This window comes from Lissotriton vulgaris, chromosome 11 (genome assembly GCF_964263255.1).
Source record: "Lissotriton vulgaris chromosome 11, aLisVul1.2, whole genome shotgun sequence".
NCBI lineage: Eukaryota > Metazoa > Chordata > Amphibia > Caudata > Salamandridae > Lissotriton > Lissotriton vulgaris.
The window spans coordinates 305434830-305456803 of record NC_141699.1 but is presented as its reverse complement, the minus strand read 5'-3'; the positions used below and the strand labels follow the sequence as shown (position 1 = coordinate 305456803).

At 49.5% G+C, this 21974-nt stretch overlaps 1 protein-coding gene across 1 annotated transcript in view; it reads right to left on the bottom strand.

Annotated features, from left to right (window-relative positions):
* Nucleotides 1-21974, bottom strand: part of RFC5 (replication factor C subunit 5) — a 190650-nt gene that overhangs the window by 30831 nt on the left and 137845 nt on the right. Inside the window, exon 10 of the mRNA XM_086943272.1 lies at nt 3060-3114. Within this exon, the coding sequence (XP_086799398.1) occupies nt 3060-3114 (55 nt within the window). The remainder of the gene's footprint in view (nt 1-3059; nt 3115-21974) is intronic.

Genomic DNA, 21974 nt, shown 5'->3' with positions numbered 1-21974 from the left:
ACTCCTCATAACTTCATCTTCGACCTCCTTTTCTTCATTTGACTTTCGTTTGGAAGATTTCAAGTTTTGGACATTTTATATCATTTGAACGTTTTAAAGTTTGGACTTACGCTCTACTTCTTCTCATTTAAAAGAGGCAGATTGTTGTTGGCTAATGCCTGTTACTGGTGCTCTGGAACCTTTGCTTTATGATTTATTCGTGTATACATGCTTGGAGACTGCATTATAAGTGTTATGCATAATCTCAGCCTCCGTGTCTTTAATGAAATCCAGATTAATGGTATTAGGAGAGTCACAACTCTCACTACTCTTTAAAATAGTCACGCTTCACCTACCATACCTTGCACCAATTGAAATGGTCTAAGGTGTAAAATAAATATATTTCATTTAAAACGGTTTAACCTATTTCAGTATACATCATCTTCAAAATGTGTAGCTTTTTACAATAGCTTAGAAACAAAAACAAGGTTGCCAACACTTGATGTTTTGGACTCCTGAAAATAATATATCAACATATAATCTGTCTGAAAAATATGTCTGGAAATGCTTACTAAGTTTGCCAGCTAGCTTGTAAACGTTATGGAGCTGTACTTCTCTAGCGGAACCTAAACATGCACAAAGGGCATGGGATGTATAAGAAATCAGAGGTGAAAATCTTCAATGTATTTTCCTGCAATTCCATGTTGGCTAACACACCCAAAAGTTGCACATCTATGGTGGCTAGAAGTAGACTACTAAGATCTGCTGCATAACTGACTGAAAAAGGTAAACTAGTTCTCCGACGTTTCCCCTTTCATTAAAAGGTTTTATATAGCGCTATTGGACCCAAGAGTATAAGAGCGCTTTACAGGATAATTTACACATCGAGAAAAAGTCAACATACGGCAATTTGTTAACATAGGCTATGTGATCAAGTCATCAGAGTGTAAAAGGAAAAGAAAGATTAATTCAGAGATCAGGAAAAGGAGAAGAGGCCTATTGAAAAAGTAGATGGGCAGGGTGTAGTAGTTAAAGAATGAAAGAAGGAGAGAGAGAATCGGAAAGGTGGTGGGAGGGAGAGCGTAGAGGAATGCAAAGAGTAAATGGACAGATAGTTCAATAAGATTAAGGACCCCAATATTTGTTGAGAAGCAGCAGCTTGAGGCTTTTTTTGAAAAGGGAGTAGGAAGGGTTGCAGCGAAGATCTTTGGGAAGAGAATTCCAAATAGATGGGGCATTACCTGAGAATGAACATGATTGAGTCTTTTTCTTTTTGGTCTAAGGGGGGATTAGGACAAGGGCGTTAGTGCCCCTCAAAGATCTAGTACATCCTGCTTTTTGGAGTTTGTCAGAAAGGTACGAGGGGGTGTTTTAGTGTAAGGGCTTTGTGAGTGATACACGCAATCTTGTAGGTGGATCTGCCTTAGATTGGGAGCCATTTGCGATTCTTGTGGACCGAGCAGGTGTGATCATAACGCTTACAGTCAGAAATAAGCCTGGCAGCCAGATTGAGAACAGATTTAATCGGGGCAAGATGGACTTTAGGGGTGCCAGCAAGGGTGGCGTTCCCGTAGTCAATTATGGAGAGGACAGGTGATTGGATAATGATTTTAAAGTTGTCGATTGGAATGAAGGGTTTCATTTTTTTAAGGTGATGTAGAGTGAAGAGGGCACCTTTAGCTGTGTTTTTAAGATGGAGGATAAGATTGAGATTCTGATTGACGCTAATGCCGAGGGATTTGACAGAGTTGGAAGTGGTGAGAGGGCAATTAAATGCTTTGATATCAGCAATTCAGTGTTGGATAGGCTGAGAGTTGTTTTTGGGAGCAAAAACGATTATTTCCGTTTTTTGGAGATTTAGTTTGAGGTGGTTAAGATGGAACCAGGCTTGAATTTTGGTAAGGTATCATTGAGATGTAATATGTTGTTGTGTGATTTGATCTTGTAATGTAGTAGAGTGTCATCGGCATAAAGGTGGTAACTGATTTGAGCTTGTTTGAGAATAGTTGTGAGGGGTTCCATTAAGAGATGGAAAAGAATAGGAGAGAGGAGAGAGCCTTGTGGGACACCCAGTGAGAAAGGTTGTGGTTTGTAGAGGCAACCGTTCAGTTTAATTTGTTGGGTTCTATTATGGAGACAAGAGGTGAACCACTTGAGGACATTGACATTGAAATCCAAGCGGTCTTTGAGAGTTTTAAGTAGGGTGAAATGATTAACAGTATCAAAGGCCGCGTAGAGGTCAAGGAGGATGAGGAGGGAGGATTCGCCTCTATCCAGAAAGCGGTGAATGTCATCAGTAATGTTGAGCATCGCAGTTTCCGTGCTGCATCCCTTTCTAAAACCTGATTGGAAAATGTCAAGGAGATTGAATGTGTCATTGTGGTTATCCAATTGTGACAGGACACATTTTTCAAGGGCTTTGGAAAGGAAGGGAAGGATTGAGATTGGGCCTAAATTGTTTAAGTCATTAGGGTCCGCTGCAGTGTTTTAGGATAGGGGTGATTTGACCTAGTTGGAGGGAAGCAGGAACACTACCAGTAACTAGGGAGGAGTTGATAATGTTGGTCCATAGAGGGGCAATGATGTGCTTAAGTTCCTGAACCAAGTGAGCGGGAAGAGGGTCTTTGGTATGTGAGGAAGGTTTGAGTTTGGAGATGATGTTGAGAACATCATATTCAAAAATTGGGCAAAATTCACTCCAAGAATCATTGCTTTTTGGCTGGAGGTCAATGGAATTGGTGTCATACTGGGGGAGAGAGAGGAGGGTTTGAGGGGGATTAGGCGAGGGGAGGGAAGGGAAGTGGGCAGAGGTACAGTTGGAATGCTGGGGGGGTGTGTTGGCTGAGTGGAGGTGTGGTATGAGGGGGGTGGGTAAGTGGGGGATGGGGGGGATGGAGAAAGATAGTTCAATCTTGTTGACTTTGTTAGAGAAGAGCCCTATTGCTATTGTTCCAGTGCACCATCAACATGGCTATAAATGGTAGTTGAATAATAGTGCAGGATCGCCTTCGAGCTCAATTATGAATACTAGTGGCCTAGGTTATCCTTTAAATGATGTTCGAATAAATAAAACTACTTACTCTATATCTGCCATCTTGCTCAGTAAATGTATTCGAACGGAAGCTGGAAAATCAACTGTAAAAAGTAAGAAAAAGACTGAAATGAACATTAGGGAACAATCTTTACTCTTGCTATGGCAGACAGATAAATATACACAATTATGCATACTTGACTTATCTGTTACAATATGAGTTCTGTTGTACAATTCAAGTGTTACAGTAAATGTTATAATTGTACAAAATGTTTATAAAAGGTCGAGTACATATCACAAAAATACCATTGTCCAATCTGAATAGCCTAATGAACGCAATTGAATGTCTGCATCTCCACACCAGTCAAGCACAGTATTAATGGTATTTACAGAAACATAATTTACTAACTTAATAATTGAACCTAAAACAATGATCGTTGGAAAGCTGTGTAATGATTTGCAAAATATGTAGGTAACTTTAGGTCGGTCTGGTCTCCAGGCACAGTATTTATTTTAATTTTACCCCCGTTTCAAAATAGGAGGAGTAACAGACGAACCAGAAACGAGGCATTTAAATGGGTTGATAAAGACATGGTTCTCAAATCTTCAGCTCTTCTGCTCGATGTGGTGTACTGCTGTATTCCTGCCGGGTCCTCTTGTTTCCTTTCTCCCTGCTTGGGTGTTGGATCCCTTGTGTCTTTGGGTGTGACCAGCTGGCGATGCAAGATGGACGCGACCTGTTTGCTTTCGCTTTCTGTACTTCCATTCTTGTTTGCGCTGCTGCCACTAATGTCGGCCGGCTAGTGTTCCGTGGCTCTGTGTGATTTTGGGCGATTCCGGCCGCTTTCAGGCTACGTCGTCGCTCTGTTACCTCTGCCTTTCTGTTGCGCGGCTTTTAGCTCTTTTTCGCCGTGTTCGGCCTCCTTGGGTTGCTCGGCTCTATAGCGGCAGGTTTCATGACCTAGGAAATCCAGTCCAAAGAGGACAGTGAACTAATAGACATCCTACTCACAGCAGCGGTCAAATCAATCTTATCAAACTGGAAAGACACGGGGAAGGCCACGTTCAAGGGCTGTTTCAATTGGATAACTTTCCTCAGGGGAGCAAATAACAGGACGACCAAACGCACTCAGACCCTGAGTAGAGAAGCAGGGATGTGAACGGCCCTAGACAAGTATCTAGAACCTCACAAACCTCCATGAACACGACAGACTAGAAATGCGTTACTTACCTGTAACAGCAGTTATCCAGTATTGGTGTCTTTCATAGATTCACATGCCTGAATCATTCCCCGTCGCCGAGACGGGAGCCTCCGGTACATAAAAAAGTAATGTCCTAAGGACATACATAGAGAATATAGGCCGAAGGGCCTCCCCTTTTGGGGCCTTTCCACGTCCTTATGTAAAAGGACCGAACTCTCATCGTTAGCCAATCAGCTCCGACCTCCCTCTAGAACCTTCCCGGGAGGAGCCTCCGTCCCTCAGATTTTCGTACGCACCCAGCTAGGGTGTCGCAATGTAGACATAGAGGTACGTGAGTCCTTACCGGGGAGGCGGGAGGGTTGCATGTGAATCTATGAAAGACACCAATACTGGATAACTGCTGTTACAGGTAAGTAACGCATTTCTTATCCAGTATTTGGGTGTCTTTCATAGATTCACATGCCTGAATCAGAGTAGCCAGCAGTTATACATGCCTAGTGGTAAAGCACATTCTCACATCTAGCAGGCCTGCATAAATTACAGACAACATGAGAGAAACATGGTAATATACAGTCATGCATATAGCAGAAAAAACCATGAAGAATGTGCATACCTGGATGGCGGGACGAGGTAAGGCTCACCTTATTGGAAGAGATGGCGCAGCACCGCTTGTCCCACTGCAGCGTCCTTCTGCAGTTCGATGTCCAGGCAGTAGTGCTTGGAAAAGGTATGCGGGGACTTCCATGTCGCCGCTCGGCAGATGTCCAGGATCGTCACTCCAGCGAAGAGCGCCGCTGACGTTGACATCGCTCTGGTCGAGTGGGCAGCCACTCGGTCTGTCAAAGGCCGTCCGGCCTGATCATGGCAGAAAGCAATTGCTGAAGAAATCCAGCGTGAGATGCTCTGTTTTGTCAAGGGCAACCCCATGCGCGGGTTGCTGTAGGCTACAAAGAGTTGAGAAGACTTCCTGACGTCTTTGGTCCTGTCCAAGTAGAATTTGAGACACCTTTTAAGGTCCAAGGAATGCAGCGCCCTTTCTGCTGCTGTGGAAGGGTCCGCAAAGAACGTCTTGAGGACAATTGGTTCGTTCAGGTGAAAGTCTGACGGCACTTTAGGAATGAATTTAGGGTTGGGCCTGAGTACCACTCGGTCGTGCCTGAATTGGAGATACGGTTCCTGAATGGACAGCGCCTGAAGTTCGCTGACCCGTCTGGCTGACGTCAGGGCTAGCAGGAGAGCCGTTTTCCAGGAAAGATGCTTGAGCGAGGCCCGGTGTATGGGCTCGAATGGGTGTTTCATGAGTTGGTTGAGCACCAAGTTCAACTGCCAGGTTGGAGGGACTTTCCGAGGCCTCGGAAAGGATCTGTAAAGCCCCTTCAGAAATTGCTTTACCAGTCGACTGGACCAGAGGGAGGGTCCCGATGGGGTCCTGGTGAATCTAGAAATCGCAGCCAGATGAACCTTAATGGAGGCGTGAGCCAGCCCCGATTGAGCCAGGTGTAGGAGGTACGGTAGCAGCTGTACTGGGGTGACCCGGAGAGGGTGTACGTCTTGTTCCGAACACCACAAGCAGAACCTCTTCCACTTGAGCGAGTAGGTCTTGGTCGTGCTGCCCGCCCTCGCTTTGGCCAGTACTGCCCTGCAGTCCTGCGGTATATCTAGGTCTCCGAACTCACGGTGCTCAGGAGCCAGGCCGATAAGTTGAGCGAACGGAGGTTCGGGTGGTGTACTTGGCCTCCGGACATTGTCAAGAGGTTCGGGTGTTGTCGCAGGTGAATCGGGGGCCTGATGGACAGGCGAAGTAGATCCGAGAACCAATGTTGTCTCGGCCAGTACGGAGCAATCAGTATCAGCGTGCACGGCTCCGTCCTCATCTTCCGGAGGAGCCTCGGTATCATCGGGAACGGAGGAAAAGCGTACGCAAACACGCTGGACCAGCCGATAGAAAAAGCATTTCCCAGCGACCCCCGTTGGGGATGCCAGCTTGCGTAGCTTCGGCATTTGGCGTTCCCTGCCGTCGCGAAGAGATCGATCCTCGGGGTGCCCCATTGTGAGAAGACGTGGGCCACCGTGTCGCCGTTGAGTTCCCATTCGTGGGAGAGAGAGGTCTGCCTGCTGAGGGCGTCCGCGATAGTGTTGTCCCTTCCTGGAACGTACTCCGCTTTGAGGGAGAGGCCGTGCGCCACCAACCAGTTCCAGATTCTTTGCGATTCTCGTGAGAGAGAGAGAGATCGCGTTCCCCCTTGTTTGTTCAGGTAGTGCATCGTCGTGGTGTTGTCTGTTTTGACGAGCACAGGGGAAGTGCCGATACGTGGCAGGAAGGCCTGGATACACTGCTCTCAGTTCCAGGAGGTTGATGTGTAGTTGTTTCTCATGGGCGTCCCATTTGCCGCTGACTCGAAGGTCCAACAGTACTGCGCCCCAGCCTTCCAGTGAGGCATCGGTCGTGATGACCAGTGGTGCCGGCGGCAGGAGGAACTGTAAGCCGGCCGTCAGGTGTGTCTTGTTTCTCCACCACAGAAGGGCCTTTATGATGGCCGGTGTGATCGTGATAATGTCGTCGAATGAGCCGGAACACTGTTTCCATTGTCTCGCCAACGCCTCCTGCAGGGGGCGCATGCGGAGCCTGCAGTGCGGTACGAGGAGAATGCATGAAGACATCATCCCTAGCAAGGAGGTGAACGTCCGGACCTTGATGCGAGGCTTCTTGGCCACCGCCGCGGCCAGAGACAGTATTTTGCTGATCCTGTCCTCTGAGGGGAAAGCCTTCGCGCGCTTCGTGTCCAGGGTCGACCCTAGGAAGGTGATCCTCGTCGACGGAGTAGTGCATGATTTTTTGAGGTTGATCGTCAGACCCAGCTGTTGGAAAAGAGCGCTGCAGGCGTTGAAGGAAGCCAGCGTGTCCTCCGGGGAAGGAGCCTTCACCAGCCAGTCGTCCAGGTAGGGGAACACCTGGTGACCCCTTTGTCGCAGGAAGGCTGCCACTGGCGCCAAGCACTTCGTGAAGATATGTGGGGCAGATTTGAGGCCAAACGGCAAGACCTTGAACTGGTAATGTCTGCCCGCTATTTCGAACCGTAGGTATTTCCTGTGCCTGACGAGGATGGGGATATGGTAGTAGGCGTCCTGTAAGTCCAGGGAGACCATCGAGTCTCCTCTCTCCAGTGCTCCTAGGATCTCCTGGATTGTGACCATCCGGAAGGATTGACTCCTCAGGAAGGCGTTGAGCGCCCGGAGGTCTAAGATCGGCCTCCACTTGTCCCCTTTCTGTTGGACCAGGAAGAAGTGGGAATAAAAACCCTTCCCCTTCTGGGACTCCGGGACTCTTTCGATGGCTCCTTTGACCAACATGGCGGAGTTGTGAGCACGCTTCAGCGGAGGGGTGTTGGGAGGGGTGTTGACCAGTTCGAGGGAATGTCCAAATTGAATTATTTGTAGTACCCACCGATCCGTAGTGATTTTTTGCCAATTGTGGAGGAAGTGGGCCAGTTTTCCCCCAATTCGAAAGGATTGAGACGGTGGTGGGACTGGCTGGAGTAAATGGTCACTGGCGGCCGCCAGTGCCCTTCTTGGCGGATTTGCCTCTGAAGGACGATCTCCCATAGGATGACTGTCGGGACTGTTGTTTTTGCTGGGGCTGGTTCCTGTTGCCGTAGGAATAGGACGACCGGTTTTGGTAGGAACCTCTGTAGGAGTACTGACCTCTGGAGCGGCCCCCTCGAAAGGATTGGTTCCGGGACTGGAGGGAGCCCAGAGCACTCGCCGTGTCGGTGTCTTTTTTGATGGCCTGGAGTGCCTCGTCTATCTTCTCCCCAAAGAGGAATTGACCATCGAACGGCATATCCAGCACCTTAGATTGGACCTCCTGCCGAAAAGACGTCGCTTTGAGCCAGCCTTGGCGGCGGAGCACGGCAGCCCCGGCCAACTGGCGGAATCCCGTCATGGCTGCGTCGATGGCGCAGTCGATAATTTCTGCCGCGGAGTTTTGTCCTTCTGCTAGAAGAGCTTTCACCTCGTCCTGGACGGTGGCCGGCAGGCCTTGCAGATAGGGAGCTATGTCTTCCCATAGCTGGCGGTTGTAGCGGCCAAGGAGGGCGATGGAATTAGCCACCTTGATGGACATGGCGGATGTGGTGGAGAACCTCTTGCCTATGGTGTCCAGCTTCCTTCCTTCCTTGTCCGGGGGCGCGGACAGCGGCGAGGAGGGGTTGCGGGATTGTTTTTGGGCCGCCTGAGTGACAACCGAGTCCGGTTTGGGGTGGCCGGTCAGGCAGGCAGGTGCGGAGTTCGGGGCCTTATATTTTTTGTCTAGGCGCGGAACCACCGCAGGCACCGAAGCAGGCGTGAGCATCAGCTTCTTGCCCTGTTCCCATAGAAAGTCTATAAGAGGAATAGACTTGGCCGATTTCTGGGTGTGCTCCTTGAAATCATGGAGGAAGCATTCCGTTTCCGCGGATTCCACTGCCATGTGAAACCTCTTTGCAGCTCGGTCCACCAGTTTGTGGAAACCTCCTACGTCCGCCGCTTCAGAGTGGCGCGGTCGCGGGGATGCCGGGGTAGACGAATGGTGTGATGACGCAGCATCGGCATCTTCGTCTCTGTGGTCCGAGGCGACGTCTTGCACCTCGCCTTCCTCTAAGTCCGTCTCATCCTCCTCGCTTTCCGATGAGTCCTCCGCCTGGGTTTGCGGTCGGAGGTGGCTCCGAGGACGGGCCTGGGGAGCGGAAGGGTGCGAGGCCGATGGTTGCGCTTGGGTGACCGGTACCTGGGCACCGCTGTCGGCGTCCGGGAACCGTTGTTTATAGTCCTGCACCAGGGATTTCAAATCGTTGACCAGAGACAGTGGCAAACAGATCATCGGGGTGTTCACCGTGTCGACGTTCAGGGAGCTGCCTTGATACATAACTTCGTCCCGGATCTCGTGGACGTCCTGGTGTTCTTCGTGAACCTCCTGTTCTTCGTCTGACTCCTCACTCTGGAGTGTTTCCTGTTCTTGCTCGGGCGCCAACTCCACCGTTGGGCGAACCGAGGGCGTTGGAATCGAGTGAATAGAGACTTCGACCAATCTCGATTCTTTCCAAGATGGCGCCGGGGTCTCTTCCGACGACGTGCGTGAAGATGGCGCCCCCGCCGTGTGTGTTGGTGGTTTGGGCACCTCCGTCAGGGTCAATGGCATCAAATTTTGCGGGGATAAGGGATTCGCCGCCTTATTGATGGCAGGGCTTTGGACTTGAGATATCTTTGTCGAAGGTGTGCTCTTTGAACTTGACTTCGACGTTTTAGGAGACGAACTTGACTTCGACGTCTTAGGTGACGAGCCTTCGGTATGAGGTGTTTTCGGCGAAGGCGTACCTGTAGATTTAGACCTCTTAGGTGACGAAGAGGCCGCCTTCGTATTGGATGAAGGTTTCAGAGGAATGGTCGAGGAGACCGGTGCGCCTGAGGACGCAGTGGTGGTCGTCGTGGCCGTCGCGGAGGGCGATGAGGCCGTAGTGGTCGACACAGTGGTCGTGACTGAGGTGGTCCGCTTAGTAGAAGGAGCGGGCTTCTTGAACCTCTGGCCATCCTTAACAGACACGGAGGAGGTGGTGGAGCGTGCCTCCGAAGGCTTCTGCGCCTTCTTAGGAGGAGTGTCTGTCTCTCCAGGGGACTGCACCCTGGGTCTCTTCTTGGAGACTTTGGAGGTCGCGGAGACACTACCCTCGGAAGATTCCAGAGTGTCTCGGACCTTAAGCCTGTCGAGCCATTCGCGAAGGCGAGTTTCCCTTTCCTTAACCGTCTTCTTTGGGAAGGCTCTACACACCCTACACTTGTCAGTGACGTGGTCAGGGTACAGGCAATATAAGCACAGGTCGTGCTTGTCCTCCGCTTGAATCCGCTGCTTGCCGCAGGAGGAACAGGCCCTTAGAAGGGCTTTCTTCTGTGAGTCCGCCATGGACGAAGCTTTCTTATTAGATTCCGACATGTAGTCGATGATAGGATAAATCCTTTTCGTACGAATTGAACTTCGGCGAAGTTTGAGACTTCGAATTTTGGAAAACCTGAAGAGCTCAGGTTGGAGACTCCCTAGCACAACGTGCGGTAGAAAAATCTGAGGGACGGAGGCTCCTCCCGGGAAGGTTCTAGAGGGAGGTCGGAGCTGATTGGCTAACGATGAGAGTTCGGTCCTTTTACATAAGGACGTGGAAAGGCCCCAAAAGGGGAGGCCCTTCGGCCTATATTCTCTATGTATGTCCTTAGGACATTACTTTTTTATGTACCGGAGGCTCCCGTCTCGGCGACGGGGAATGATTCAGGCATGTGAATCTATGAAAGACACCCAAATACTGGATAACAGCTCCATCAGGCTGGCCAGACAATCAATGGAGAGTACCACTACTGAGTCAACCAAGATGCCCCTCCCCGGCGGTACCAAAAGTGACCCCTGGCAAGTTGGCCCCAAAACTTATCCCTAACGTAGTCAGTTCCCCCCCGCCCTCCTTTTTTAGGTTTCGCTGGGGGGCGGAGCCGTTAGGCTCCTCCTCCAGAGAAATCTAATGAGTACAGTAAGGCACTATGGAACACGCCCCCGTCCCATTGGCTAGCTCCATAAATGGAGCCTAGCCATTGGACGAGGGGCCTGTCCATCAATGCCGGACCAGACACGGGGGCGTTCCCGAGATTCTTTGGCTTTTGCCGACGTAACGCGACGCCGGGAACGCCCCCGAGTCTGGTCCGGCCCGGCCGTGATTGCTGCTGTCCTGGGCATGTTTTTCCCCGGCACGTTTCCCGCCTCCCTCCCGCCGTTCGTGTTCTCTCCCGCCCCCCCTCCCCCCTCACGCCCCCTGTGTCCTCTCCCGCCCCCTCCCGCCGTCCGTTCCTCTCCCGCCCCCCCCCTGTCCTCGTAGGCCTCCCTCCCGCCGTTCGTGTTAGAAAGGGTGCAATGCTTTTAGTGAAAGAGTACGGTACTTCTCAGGTGCTATGAGATGTCGAGTATCCCTGCACTTTTGTATTACTTTTAAAGCACTGGCTCACGTCCCTTCCCACTATCTACCTTGTTTTTATTATTTCATTGCACGGCCCGACCACACGGCCAATGCTTTTCCTGTCTCGTCCTCTCATCCCTCTCGCTAATCAGGTTTCTTTTCCTCTTGTCTCACGAGCCATATCAAAGTTCCACAGAACACTCCAGACATTTCCGCAGTCCTAGCCCGCCTCCCTCCCGCCGTTCGTGTTCTCTCCCGCCCCCCCTCCCCCCTCACGCCCCCTGTGTCCTCTCCCGCCCCCTCCCGCCGTCCGTTCCTCTCCCGCCCCCCCCTGTCCTCGTAGGCCTCCCTCCCGCCGTTCGTGTTAGAAAGGGTGCAATGCTTTTAGTGAAAGAGTACGGGTACTTCTCAGGTGCTATGAGATGTCGAGTATCCCTGCACTTTTGTATTACTTTTAAAGCACTGGCTCACGTCCCTTCCCACTATCTACCTTGTTTTTATTATTTCATTGCACGGCCCGACCACACGGCCAATGCTTTTCCTGTCTCGTCCTCTCATCCCTCTCGCTAATCAGGTTTCTTTTCCTCTTGTCTCACGAGCCATATCAAAGTTCCACAGAACACTCCAGACATTTCCGCAGTCCTAGCCCGCCTCCCTCCCGCCGTTCGTGTTCTCTCCCGCCCCCCCCTCCCCCCTCACGCCCCCTGTGTCCTCTCCCGCCCCCTCCCGCCGTCCGTTCCTCTCCCGCCCCCCCCCCTGTCCTCGTAGGCCTCCCTCCCGCCGTTCGTGTTAGAAAGGGTGCAATGCTTTTAGTGAAAGAGTACGGGTACTTCTCAGGTGCTATGAGATGTCGAGTATCCCTGCACTTTTGTATTACTTTTAAAGCACTGGCTCACGTCCCTTCCCACTATCTACCTTGTTTTTATTATTTCATTGCACGGCCCGACCACACGGCCAATGCTTTTCCTGTCTCGTCCTCTCATCCCTCTCGCTAATCAGGTTTCTTTTCCTCTTGTCTCACGAGCCATATGAAAGTTCCACAGAACACTCCAGACATTTCCGCAGTCCTAGCCCGCCTCCCTCCCGCCGTTCGTGTTCTCTCCCGCCCCCCCTCACGCCCCCTGTGTCCTCTCCCGCCCCCTCCCGCCGTCCGTTCCTCTCCCGCCCCCCCCCTGTCCTCGTAGGCCTCCCTCCCGCCGTTCGTGTTAGAAAGGGTGCAATGCTTTTAGTGAAAGAGTACGGGTACTTCTCAGGTGCTATGAGAAGTCGAGTATCCCTGCACTTTTGTATTACTTTTAAAGCACTGGCTCACGTCCCTTCCCACTATCTACCTTGTTTTTATTATTTCATTGCACGGCCCGACCACACGGCCAATGCTTTTCCTGTCTCGTCCTCTCATCCCTCTCGCTAATCAGGTTTCTTTTCCTCTTGTCTCACGAGCCATATGAAAGTTCCACAGAACACTCCAGACATTTCCGCAGTCCTAGCCTTGTACTCTACAGATGTTATCATCAGGTTCTATATTTTTATCCACTGATTAAACAGCTGTTTTCATAACACAAAGTGGTTCCGTTCTGCCCGCTACTAGCGAAACGCAGTGTGCCGTACCCACACACCAACGAGGCACGCTCTTACAAATCCCTCATTTATCTCTAAGACTTACGTTAGGAATACGAACAACTAGACCGAAAGCCCTGGGTGAGTCAACGCTCGGAATCGGACAGACTATGTTTAGTCATGCTGCAGAATCTCGGAAACATTACATAATTACCAACATTATGTCAAAAATTACAATTACTGCTATGTCGTAATTGAGCCCACTCAGTACCGCAGTAGCTGACATGAAAATCACACTCCCGAATACAACCACCCGGGGCGGGGTCAGTCAAGCTGCCTTGCAATAGGGGCATCAACCTCGGCACACGCTCACTCTCGCCCTCTGCGAGCCTGACTACACAGTTTACAATGAACATGGAGGAAGACGGGGAGATAAACGTTTTGTGCCACAAATGGCCCCATACCATGTGGGTGAATTAAGCCATTACTGGCCTCTCAGATTGTAAATGAAACCAGAACCTATAGCCCCCCTTGGCCTCAGAGTGTCTGTCCCTTAACCCCACCAGGCACACCCAGTGGACCGCACCGTTTGCTACCTCTTGTATTTTGTTTGCCCACAATTGTCATTTTTGCCTCATGTAACTTAACGTTTGCTTTTGTAATTTGTTCACTTGTAGTGTTCTTCTCATGCATCAGTTCTGTTCCTATTGTGAAGCGCTCTGACACCTTTGGGTAAAGTCTGCGCTATATAAAAACGCATAAAATAAAATAAATAAAAATCCAAGAGGTTTACTCCACACAGTCTATATGAAAAACGGTAGTTTGTTTTAGTTTTAGTATGGCAACCATTCGTATGTCTAAAATGTGACAGTCACTCATTTTCTTTTATGGATTAATTTCGGATAGGAGAGAGCTTTAAAAATATCTTGGCGTTCAGTGATGCATTTTAAAGAACACCGAATGTCAGTCATAACCGCAAAACATAGTGCTTTAAGCTGATATATTTGTGTATGAAGTCAATCAATGGTATGCTACTGCCCACAAGGATACCCATTTCAAAAGTTTATATAGCTCGAGGGTAACTGTCACCAAGAACATTTCCCACGCCTCAACAAGACTGATGTGCAACATGACCTGTAGATAATCAGTTTGAATGCCGATAGCTCATTGTTTAATCCCACTGAGGCCGATAGTGACCTCGCCAAATTTTTTAAAGTAAATAGTTATGCCTCGGTTTAGAAACAATGCATCTACAATACTTACTTGTTTAATCTTTTGTTCACAAATATTGTCCTTGCGGTGCCTAGTTTATTCTGCTGGTCTGTGGTGAGTGTTCCCTGCACTCTGCCCGTTCCATGAAACCTCGCTGCGTCATGTTACCCCCGAGCTTCTCGCCTCTCGCCCCTCCCCCACACTACCATCACGCAGCCTAGCAGTGTGCCATGCAGGTACAGTTGCTAGTTTCTCCTTCTGTCAGCACAGAAAAAAATGTATATCTGAAAAGATGGTGGGCGTACCTCTATGACCCACTGATAGTAACAACGATTGAAATGAAACTGAAATGCGCAGCTCACAATGGGGCACGGGGGCAGCTCGCTGGGCGCTGCAGCGGGTCCCCGCGGAGCTATGTGGGTGGCTTGAAGTGCTCTTTTGGAATTACAGGTGACCCGGCCCCGCCTCCAACTTGTGAGGGTACATTTAGCTATACACCTACCGCCACCCTGTCGGGCTTCGATATTGCAGTTTCCCGGGCATACACAGAGCTCCAAGGTCGGCGCATTAACCCACCCTACAATTTTACTAGAATTGGAACCTTTAAACCAACCGGCTCGCACAGAGCTCTGCAGTCGGCGAATTAACCTACCGAGATTGGAACAGGCGATCCGCTGAGTACACGTAGAACTCCATTGCCTCACCGCGCTCTCTTAGGGGGACCTAGAACTAACCCACACACGCGTTCCTGCAGATCGTGAAGTAACTGTTAAGAGGAGGGGCAGGCTCCCCAAACGTAGCCTCCAGGAATCAAAGTCTTTTGCACCCGAGCTCCACGGTTGAACCGCTGCAGCCTCTTTTGGGTGGCCGTAGTCACCTTCTCTACCCTCCTCCTGGGGCACTATTACACCGCAGAGGACCGCCGACCTCAAAGTTGGGGAACCAGGTTCAAGTCTCGGTGGGGACGCTAAACATCCTGTAATTGTATAAAAAACTGCAAAAAGCACAAATTTCAAATGTTATCGACCTTTGGAGGATGAACATCTATTCGACCATACCACCTAATTCCCCTTCACCCACCCAGCTCTAGAGTCAATGAAAATCGGTTCCTACTCCTTAAAATTTATTACAGCAGGATAGCTTTTTCATCGGGAGGGGAGGCAAAATGATGTAACCAATACAATGGGCTCACAGTGCATTATGTAATACAGTTGTTACAATAAGCGCTACCTCGCGGGCATCTTCTGACTCGGGTTTAGTGAGAACTTTCGGTGACAAAGGGCCCTTGACGCCGCCTCTCTGTGGGCAAAAAGGAGGTTTTCTATCAGTGTACCACAGTTCCGGTAAACTTCTGCAGACAGGCCTATATGTATTTAATACTAAAACATACACAACCAAGCTATGAACAACGGGGGTCACACACTGGAATGCGGTCATATGGCCAAGATCACACAACCTGTCAACTGTAGGCAGACCATGATGGGTGAATGCAAATGTGGTGCGGGGGCCTTTATCTGTACACCTTGTCTGGGTCTGGGTATGTGTGTTTATCGGCATGCGCGCCTGTGTGAGCATTAGTGTGCTTACCCCTGTGTGCCTTTTGTGTAGATTCATGTGTGTATGTCTTTTGTAGTTTGGTGTCTATACATATGTGCGTGGTTTGGAGTTTATGGACGCTGTGAGTTTGTCTTGATGCATGTGGTTCGGCGTGTGTGGCTGGTGTATGAGTTTTAGCGGTCCAGTGTGTGTGGGTGTATGTAAGGACTAGTGTATAGTTGTTGTGCTTTGGAGAGTTTGATGTGTGTTGTGGTTCAGCGTGACTAGGGAGTGCTAGGGAGTGCAGAGTGACTGTGGAGTGCAGAGTGACTAGGGAGTGCTAGGGAGTTCAGAGTGCTAGGGAGTGCAGAGTGACTGGGGAGTGCTGGGGAGTGCTAGGGAGTGCAGAGTGCTAGGGAGTGCAGAGTGACTAGGGAGTGCTAGGGACTGCAGAGTGACTGCAGAGTGACTGCAAAGTGCTAGGGAGTGCTAGGGAGTGTAGAGTGACTGTGGAGTGCAGAGTGACTAGGGAGTGCTAGGGAGTTCAGAGTGCTAGGGAGTGCAGAGTGACTGGGGAGTGCTGGGGAGTGCTAGGGAGTGCAGAGTGCTAGGGAGTGCTAGGGAGTGCAGAGTGACTAGGGAGTGCTAGGGACTGCAGAGTGACTGCAGAGTGACTGCAAAGTGCTAGGGTGTGCTAGGGAGTGCAGAGTGACTGCAGAGTGCTAGGGAGTTCAGAGTGCTAGGGAGTGCAGAGTGACTGGGGAGTGCTAGGGAGTGCAGAGTGCTAGGGAGTGCTGAGTGACTGCAGAGTGACTGCAAAGTGCTAGGGTGTGCTAGGGAGTGCAGAGTGACTGCAGAGTGCTAGGGAGTTCAGAGTGCTAGGGAGTGCTGAGTGACTAGGGAGTGCTAGGGAGTGCAGAGTGACTAGGGAGTGCTAGGGAGTTCAGAGTGCTAGGGAGTGCAGAGTGACTGGGGAGTGCTAGGGAGTGCAGAGTGCTAGGGAGTGCTAGGGAGTGCAGAGTGACTAGGGAGTGCTAGGGACTGCAGAGTGACTGCAGAGTGACTGCAAAGTGCTAGGGTGTGCTAGGGAGTGCAGAGTGACTGCAGAGTGCTAGGGAGTGCAGAGTGACTGCAGAGTGCTAGGGAGTGCTAGGGAGTGCAGAGTGACTAGGGAGTGCTAGAGAGTGCAGAGTGACTGCAGAGTGCTAGGGAGTGCAGAGTGACTAGGGAGTGCAGAGTGGCTAGGGAGTGCTATTGAGTGCAGAGTGACTAGGGAGTGCAGAGTGACTAGGGAGTGCCAGGGAGTGCAGAGTGAGTAGGGAGTGCTAGTAAGTGCAGAGTGACTAGTGAGTGCTAGGGAGTGGAGAGTGACTAGGGAGTGCTAGGGAGTGGAGAGTGACTGCAGAGTGCTAGGGAGTGCAGAGTGACTGCAGAGTGCTAAGTCGTGCTAGGGACTGCAGAGTGACTGCTAGGGAGTGCTAGGGAGTGCTAGGGAGTGCAGAGTGACTGCAGAATGCTAGGGAGTGCTAGGGAGTTCAGAGTGACTGCAGAATGCTAGGGAGTGCTAGGGAGTGCAGAGTGACTAGGGAGTGCTAGGGAGTGCAGAGTGACTAGGGAGTGCTAGGGAGTGCAGAGTGCAAGGGAGTGCAGAGTGCAAGGGAGTGCAGAGTGCTAGGGAGTGCGAGGGAGTGCAGAGTGACTAGGGAGTGCTGAGTGACTAGGGAGTGCTAGGGAGTGCAGAGTGACTAGGGAGTGCTAGGGAGTGCAGAGTGCTAGGGAGTGCAGAGTGACTAGGGAGGGCTAGGGAGTGCTAGGGAGTGCAGAGTGACTAGGGAGTGCTAGGGAGTGCTACGGAGTGCAGAGTGACTAGGGAGTGCTAGGGACTGTTGAGTGACTGCAGAGATTAAGCTAATGGCAATGTAAATGACAATGCCATTTATTTATCTGTTTTCAAAACCAACACATAAATACAAATGTTGTCATTTACAATGCCAAAAGCTCTAACTTTTCCAAAGGCGAAACCATTGCATTGTAAATGCTTGTTTTCCTTCTGCTTTCTTTTTCTTCCCTCCCCCTTTTGAAGGCTCCTCAACAACCAGTATTAACTGAACAACTGAACGGAACTGTGCAGCATATGGAACATTATATAACGACTGTAACCCCATTATGCCTTCACCTGTCTGTATATACCATACTTCTTGTAATAAAATCTTTTGAAATTAAAAAAAAAAAGATAAAGCTATGGTTCTTTTGCATTTTCAGAAAATACATTTTTATAAATAACTTCAACTATAGCACCTTCCTTTAACATTGACAACATAGCCACAAGAGGGCACCATTGGACATTAAATGAAGTAACTTATCATCTTGCAACAAAATGTTTAAGTGCGTGAACTATAGAAGAAAACAAGCAATGGCAAAGCCAACAGGTACGACTGATGTGGCAATACATGCAAACAGAAGCATACACAAATATGAATGTAGCACCAGCGTTGCAAGCTTTGGGAATAATAACCGCTCTGTAAGCGGAGGCAAAAAAACAGGCCAAAGAAATAGGAGGCACAGAAAGCGACAGGTGGCACAGACACACAACTCCAATAACCAGTGCATATGCACTTGCACATCGCTGGACATTAAAACCAAACTGTTGTAACTTGAGATATGCTTTACCCCTTTCCCTATCCCGGTTTCCCCCCTCCTCATTGTCCAATGTTGGTATCTCCCATGTGACAGCCAGGCGCTCACTGTGGAATGTTGAGACAGTGACCCGGGCTACGAGTTTGACAAGCTGACGGCAGTCTGTTGTGTTTCACAAGACAATAAATAACTCCAGCTAAAGAAATCTGTGTTTCTCTTCACTACATTTCCTGGCGACGAGGAGGAGGAAACTGAGCCAGGGACAGTGACTGCCGTTTCCCTGGAATATGTGAATCGCTTGTCAATAAGGAGAAGAATCTCAAGGAGCCTGTGAGTAAAGTTCAACAGGAGTGTGACCGCTATGCTGGCGGATGTGGGAGCTGAGAAAACAAACAAGTAAGGTGACTCTGCAGCGTCGTTTCAGCCTATTATATATTTCATGATTAATACCCGCGTGTTCAGGCTCAGCTCGGGTGCCTCATCGGGCATCGTATGATTTGCAGTGACGGGTCACGAGTGCGAGGGCGAAGTGAAGCTGTTGGGGTCTGAGGCCAATTATCACACTCGGGTGCCTCATCGGGCATCGTGTTCTCCGCTCTGACAGGGGAATTTGCGTGGCAGCTGAGGAAAGGAGTGCAGCCGCTAGGTCGAGCATATAACGTGGGGGCAGTGACTCGATCGGAGCATTCTAGGCGGCTTTATCAGGAAACATCAGAGAGGTCTCCGGACACTCAGCGCAGCCATCCACCCGTTTACTGTCTGAAGACGTGTGGAGTTTCTCCTCACGGCACCAGCCCCAGCGCGCTCAGTCACAAGCGCTCTAGCCTAACGCTGAGGCGGTAACCCAGCAACAGCTCTCCGACTGACAGCGCTCCTGCTGTTTGGCAAATACAAGCAGCAAATTCACCGTCGGTCCTCTTTAAAGGACGGTGGTGACTCGGCACTGGGTGCACATACCTTTCCTTGGCGGGAGTGTCGGTCAAACAGTCTGGAAAGTCGTTTCTTTGAGGTGCACGTCCAGGAAGCCATAGCTCAGCCGGCAGTCGACATTTTTCTGACAGGAACCACTCTGAGGGAAAGCCTCATCACAGGAAGTTCCCGCCAGTCAAGGGAAAGTAGCAGTTCTATTGGATAAAGTGAAAGTAAACCTGTAGAGGCAGAAAGTGGACTGCACGAACATGGGTTCAATGTGAATCTCCTGCATTTTCATGATTTGTGTTTAACATTTGAGAAAAAAAAAGTGAAGTTTTTCTACATTTTGCATGTGGGTTTTCCTCAGTAGCTAAAGTAAGAGAGTAGAGCTGCCTCTGGAAATTTATGGTTGTAGTTCCATTAAGTAATACATTTACCAATAAGATTTTGAAGTTTTATGGCAATGGCAGGAGCAGGAATGAGCCAACCTCCACCCTTCCTCAATGAGTTAGGTGAACCAGTTATTCCCTGGAGAAGGTGGGAAGGTATATTCAAATCTTACCTAATAGCAATTGGAGGTAGCAACTACACTAACATACGCAAACAACATATATTGCTACACAATTTAGGCACACATGGAAGGAAAATATATGAAGACATTACAGGAAGATTGATTGAGGATGAGGATGAGGTGGTGGAGGAAGGTGTCAATGTTTATGAAAGCACGCTGAGGGAATTAGCGGCTCACTTTAAGGAGAAAATAAACGTAGTGATGGAAAGGCATAAGTTCTTCAAGAGAGTTCAGAAGAGGGAGGAGAAAGTGAGCAATTATATAGCAGTGTTAAGAGGGTTGTCAGCCACATGCGAGTTTGGTCAGCTCACAGACTCTTTAATAAGAGACCAACTAGTGAGGTGCACCAATGACACAAAGATACAAGAAGAATTACTTACTAAGAACCCCAATCTGGAGGAGGCAATAAACATTGCTAAGGGTTTAGAACACACAGCACGTTGCATGAGGGAAATGAAGGCACCAGAGGGCTCTAACAGAGAGAGGGCTGAAGGAAAATCTAGTACAGAGAGTGAAACAGTTTGCAAAGTAGGGGACAAGAGTAAAGAGCTCCCTCGCAGCAAGCCCAGTCCTTCTGTGTGTTATAAATGTGGAAGTTCCAACCACTTAGCCAATAACTGGAAATGTCCGGCAAGGAATGTACAGTGCAGAAAGTGCAACCGGTGGGGGCATTTTTCCAAGGTGTGTAAGGCCCCGGGAAAGGCAGTACATGTTATTGAGGAGACACACCAGGAAGAGGAAAGGAAAAAGTCTTATGTTTTTCAAGTGGGGGATGAGGAAGACAATAATGATGATATTTACCCCAAATGTGATGTTTTACTTGATGGGGTCAAGTTTAGTATGTTCGCAGATTCATGCTCCCCATATACGCTAGTAGATAAGAAAGTGTTTGATGACAAATTCTCCAGCCACCCTGTAAAATTGTTGCCACCAGATATCAGTCCCAAGGGTTACAATGAAGGGAAGATTCCCCTGGAGGGCATGGCGACCATGAGAATCTCTTTTAAGGATAGGCACACAGTAGGGAAGGTGTATGTGTCCACGAGAGGTTCGACCCTATTGAGCTGGAGACATCAGAAGCAGTTGGGGATCACCCTTGATCCAAACAATAGAGAGCAGGTGTTGTTAATTGAACCAGAAGGAATATCAGAGGACCTCACCAAAGAGTTCAGAGAAGTGTTCAGTGATAGATTGGGTGTATTTAAGAACTACATTCACAAGATAGTGTTAAAGGAGGGAGCTGTGCCAGTAGTGCACAAGACCAGGTCCATACCATTGCGCATGAGGGAGCCCCTCCAGCAGGAACTCAAGAGACTAGTCAGTGAGGGGGTCATCACAGAAATTGAGAGTTCTGCATGGCTAGCACCGATTGTCATCATGGCCAAAGATAAAGGGAACAGCATAAGACTCTGTGTGGACCTAAGAGACTTGAATGCAAACATCCTTGTGGACAGGTTTCCCCTTCCCAGGATAGGGGAGATGCTAAGCACCATAAAGGGGGCCAAGTATTTCAGTGTGCTGGATCTATCATCGGCCTATTATCAAATCAAACTCCATCCGGACTCCCAACTTCTGACCGCATTCACCACCCCATTTGGAAATTTCAAGTTTCAGAGAATGCCATTCGGATTGGCGTCAGCCGCTGCTGCCTTCCAAAGGGTCATGCAACATGCATTAAAAGACTGTAGGAACACCATCTGTTTCCAAGACGACATACTTATCTATGGAAGTGGTGAAGAAGAACACAATGAAATGGCTAGAAGAGTCTTGAAAAAGTTGAAAGAGGTAGGCTTCACCACGAAACCCTCCAAATGCAAACTGGGAGTAAGCTCGGTGGACTACCTGGGACACACACTATCCGAAGATGGCATCAAGCCAAAACATGACTTAGTGAAGGCAGTAGAGAATGCTCCAGCTCCCAAGAGTAAGGAGGACATACTGTCTTTCCTAGGCCTGGCAGAATATATGGCCAAGTTTATCAAGGATTTTGCGATGGTTTCACAGCCGTTAAGAGACCTGATCAAGAAGGACAGTGTGTTTGAATGGGGTAAAGAACAAGAAATGTCCATGAAGAGCATAAAGAAAGCTATCATCGAAGCTCCATATATAGGGAAGTTTGATCCCAACGGGGTAACCATCATCTCCACGGATGCGAGCAACAGAGGCATTGGGGCAACTCTGGCACAGAAAGAAGGCAGCAAGATAAATGTGATAGCTTTCGCATCAAGAACCCTCACATTGTCAGAGAAGAATTACTCGACCATAGAGAAGGAGGCTCTAGCTGTGTATTGGGCTGTGTGTCACTACAAATTTTTCATTTGGGGTATTCCGTTTGAGATACAGACTGACCACAAACCGTTGGTTTCCCTTTT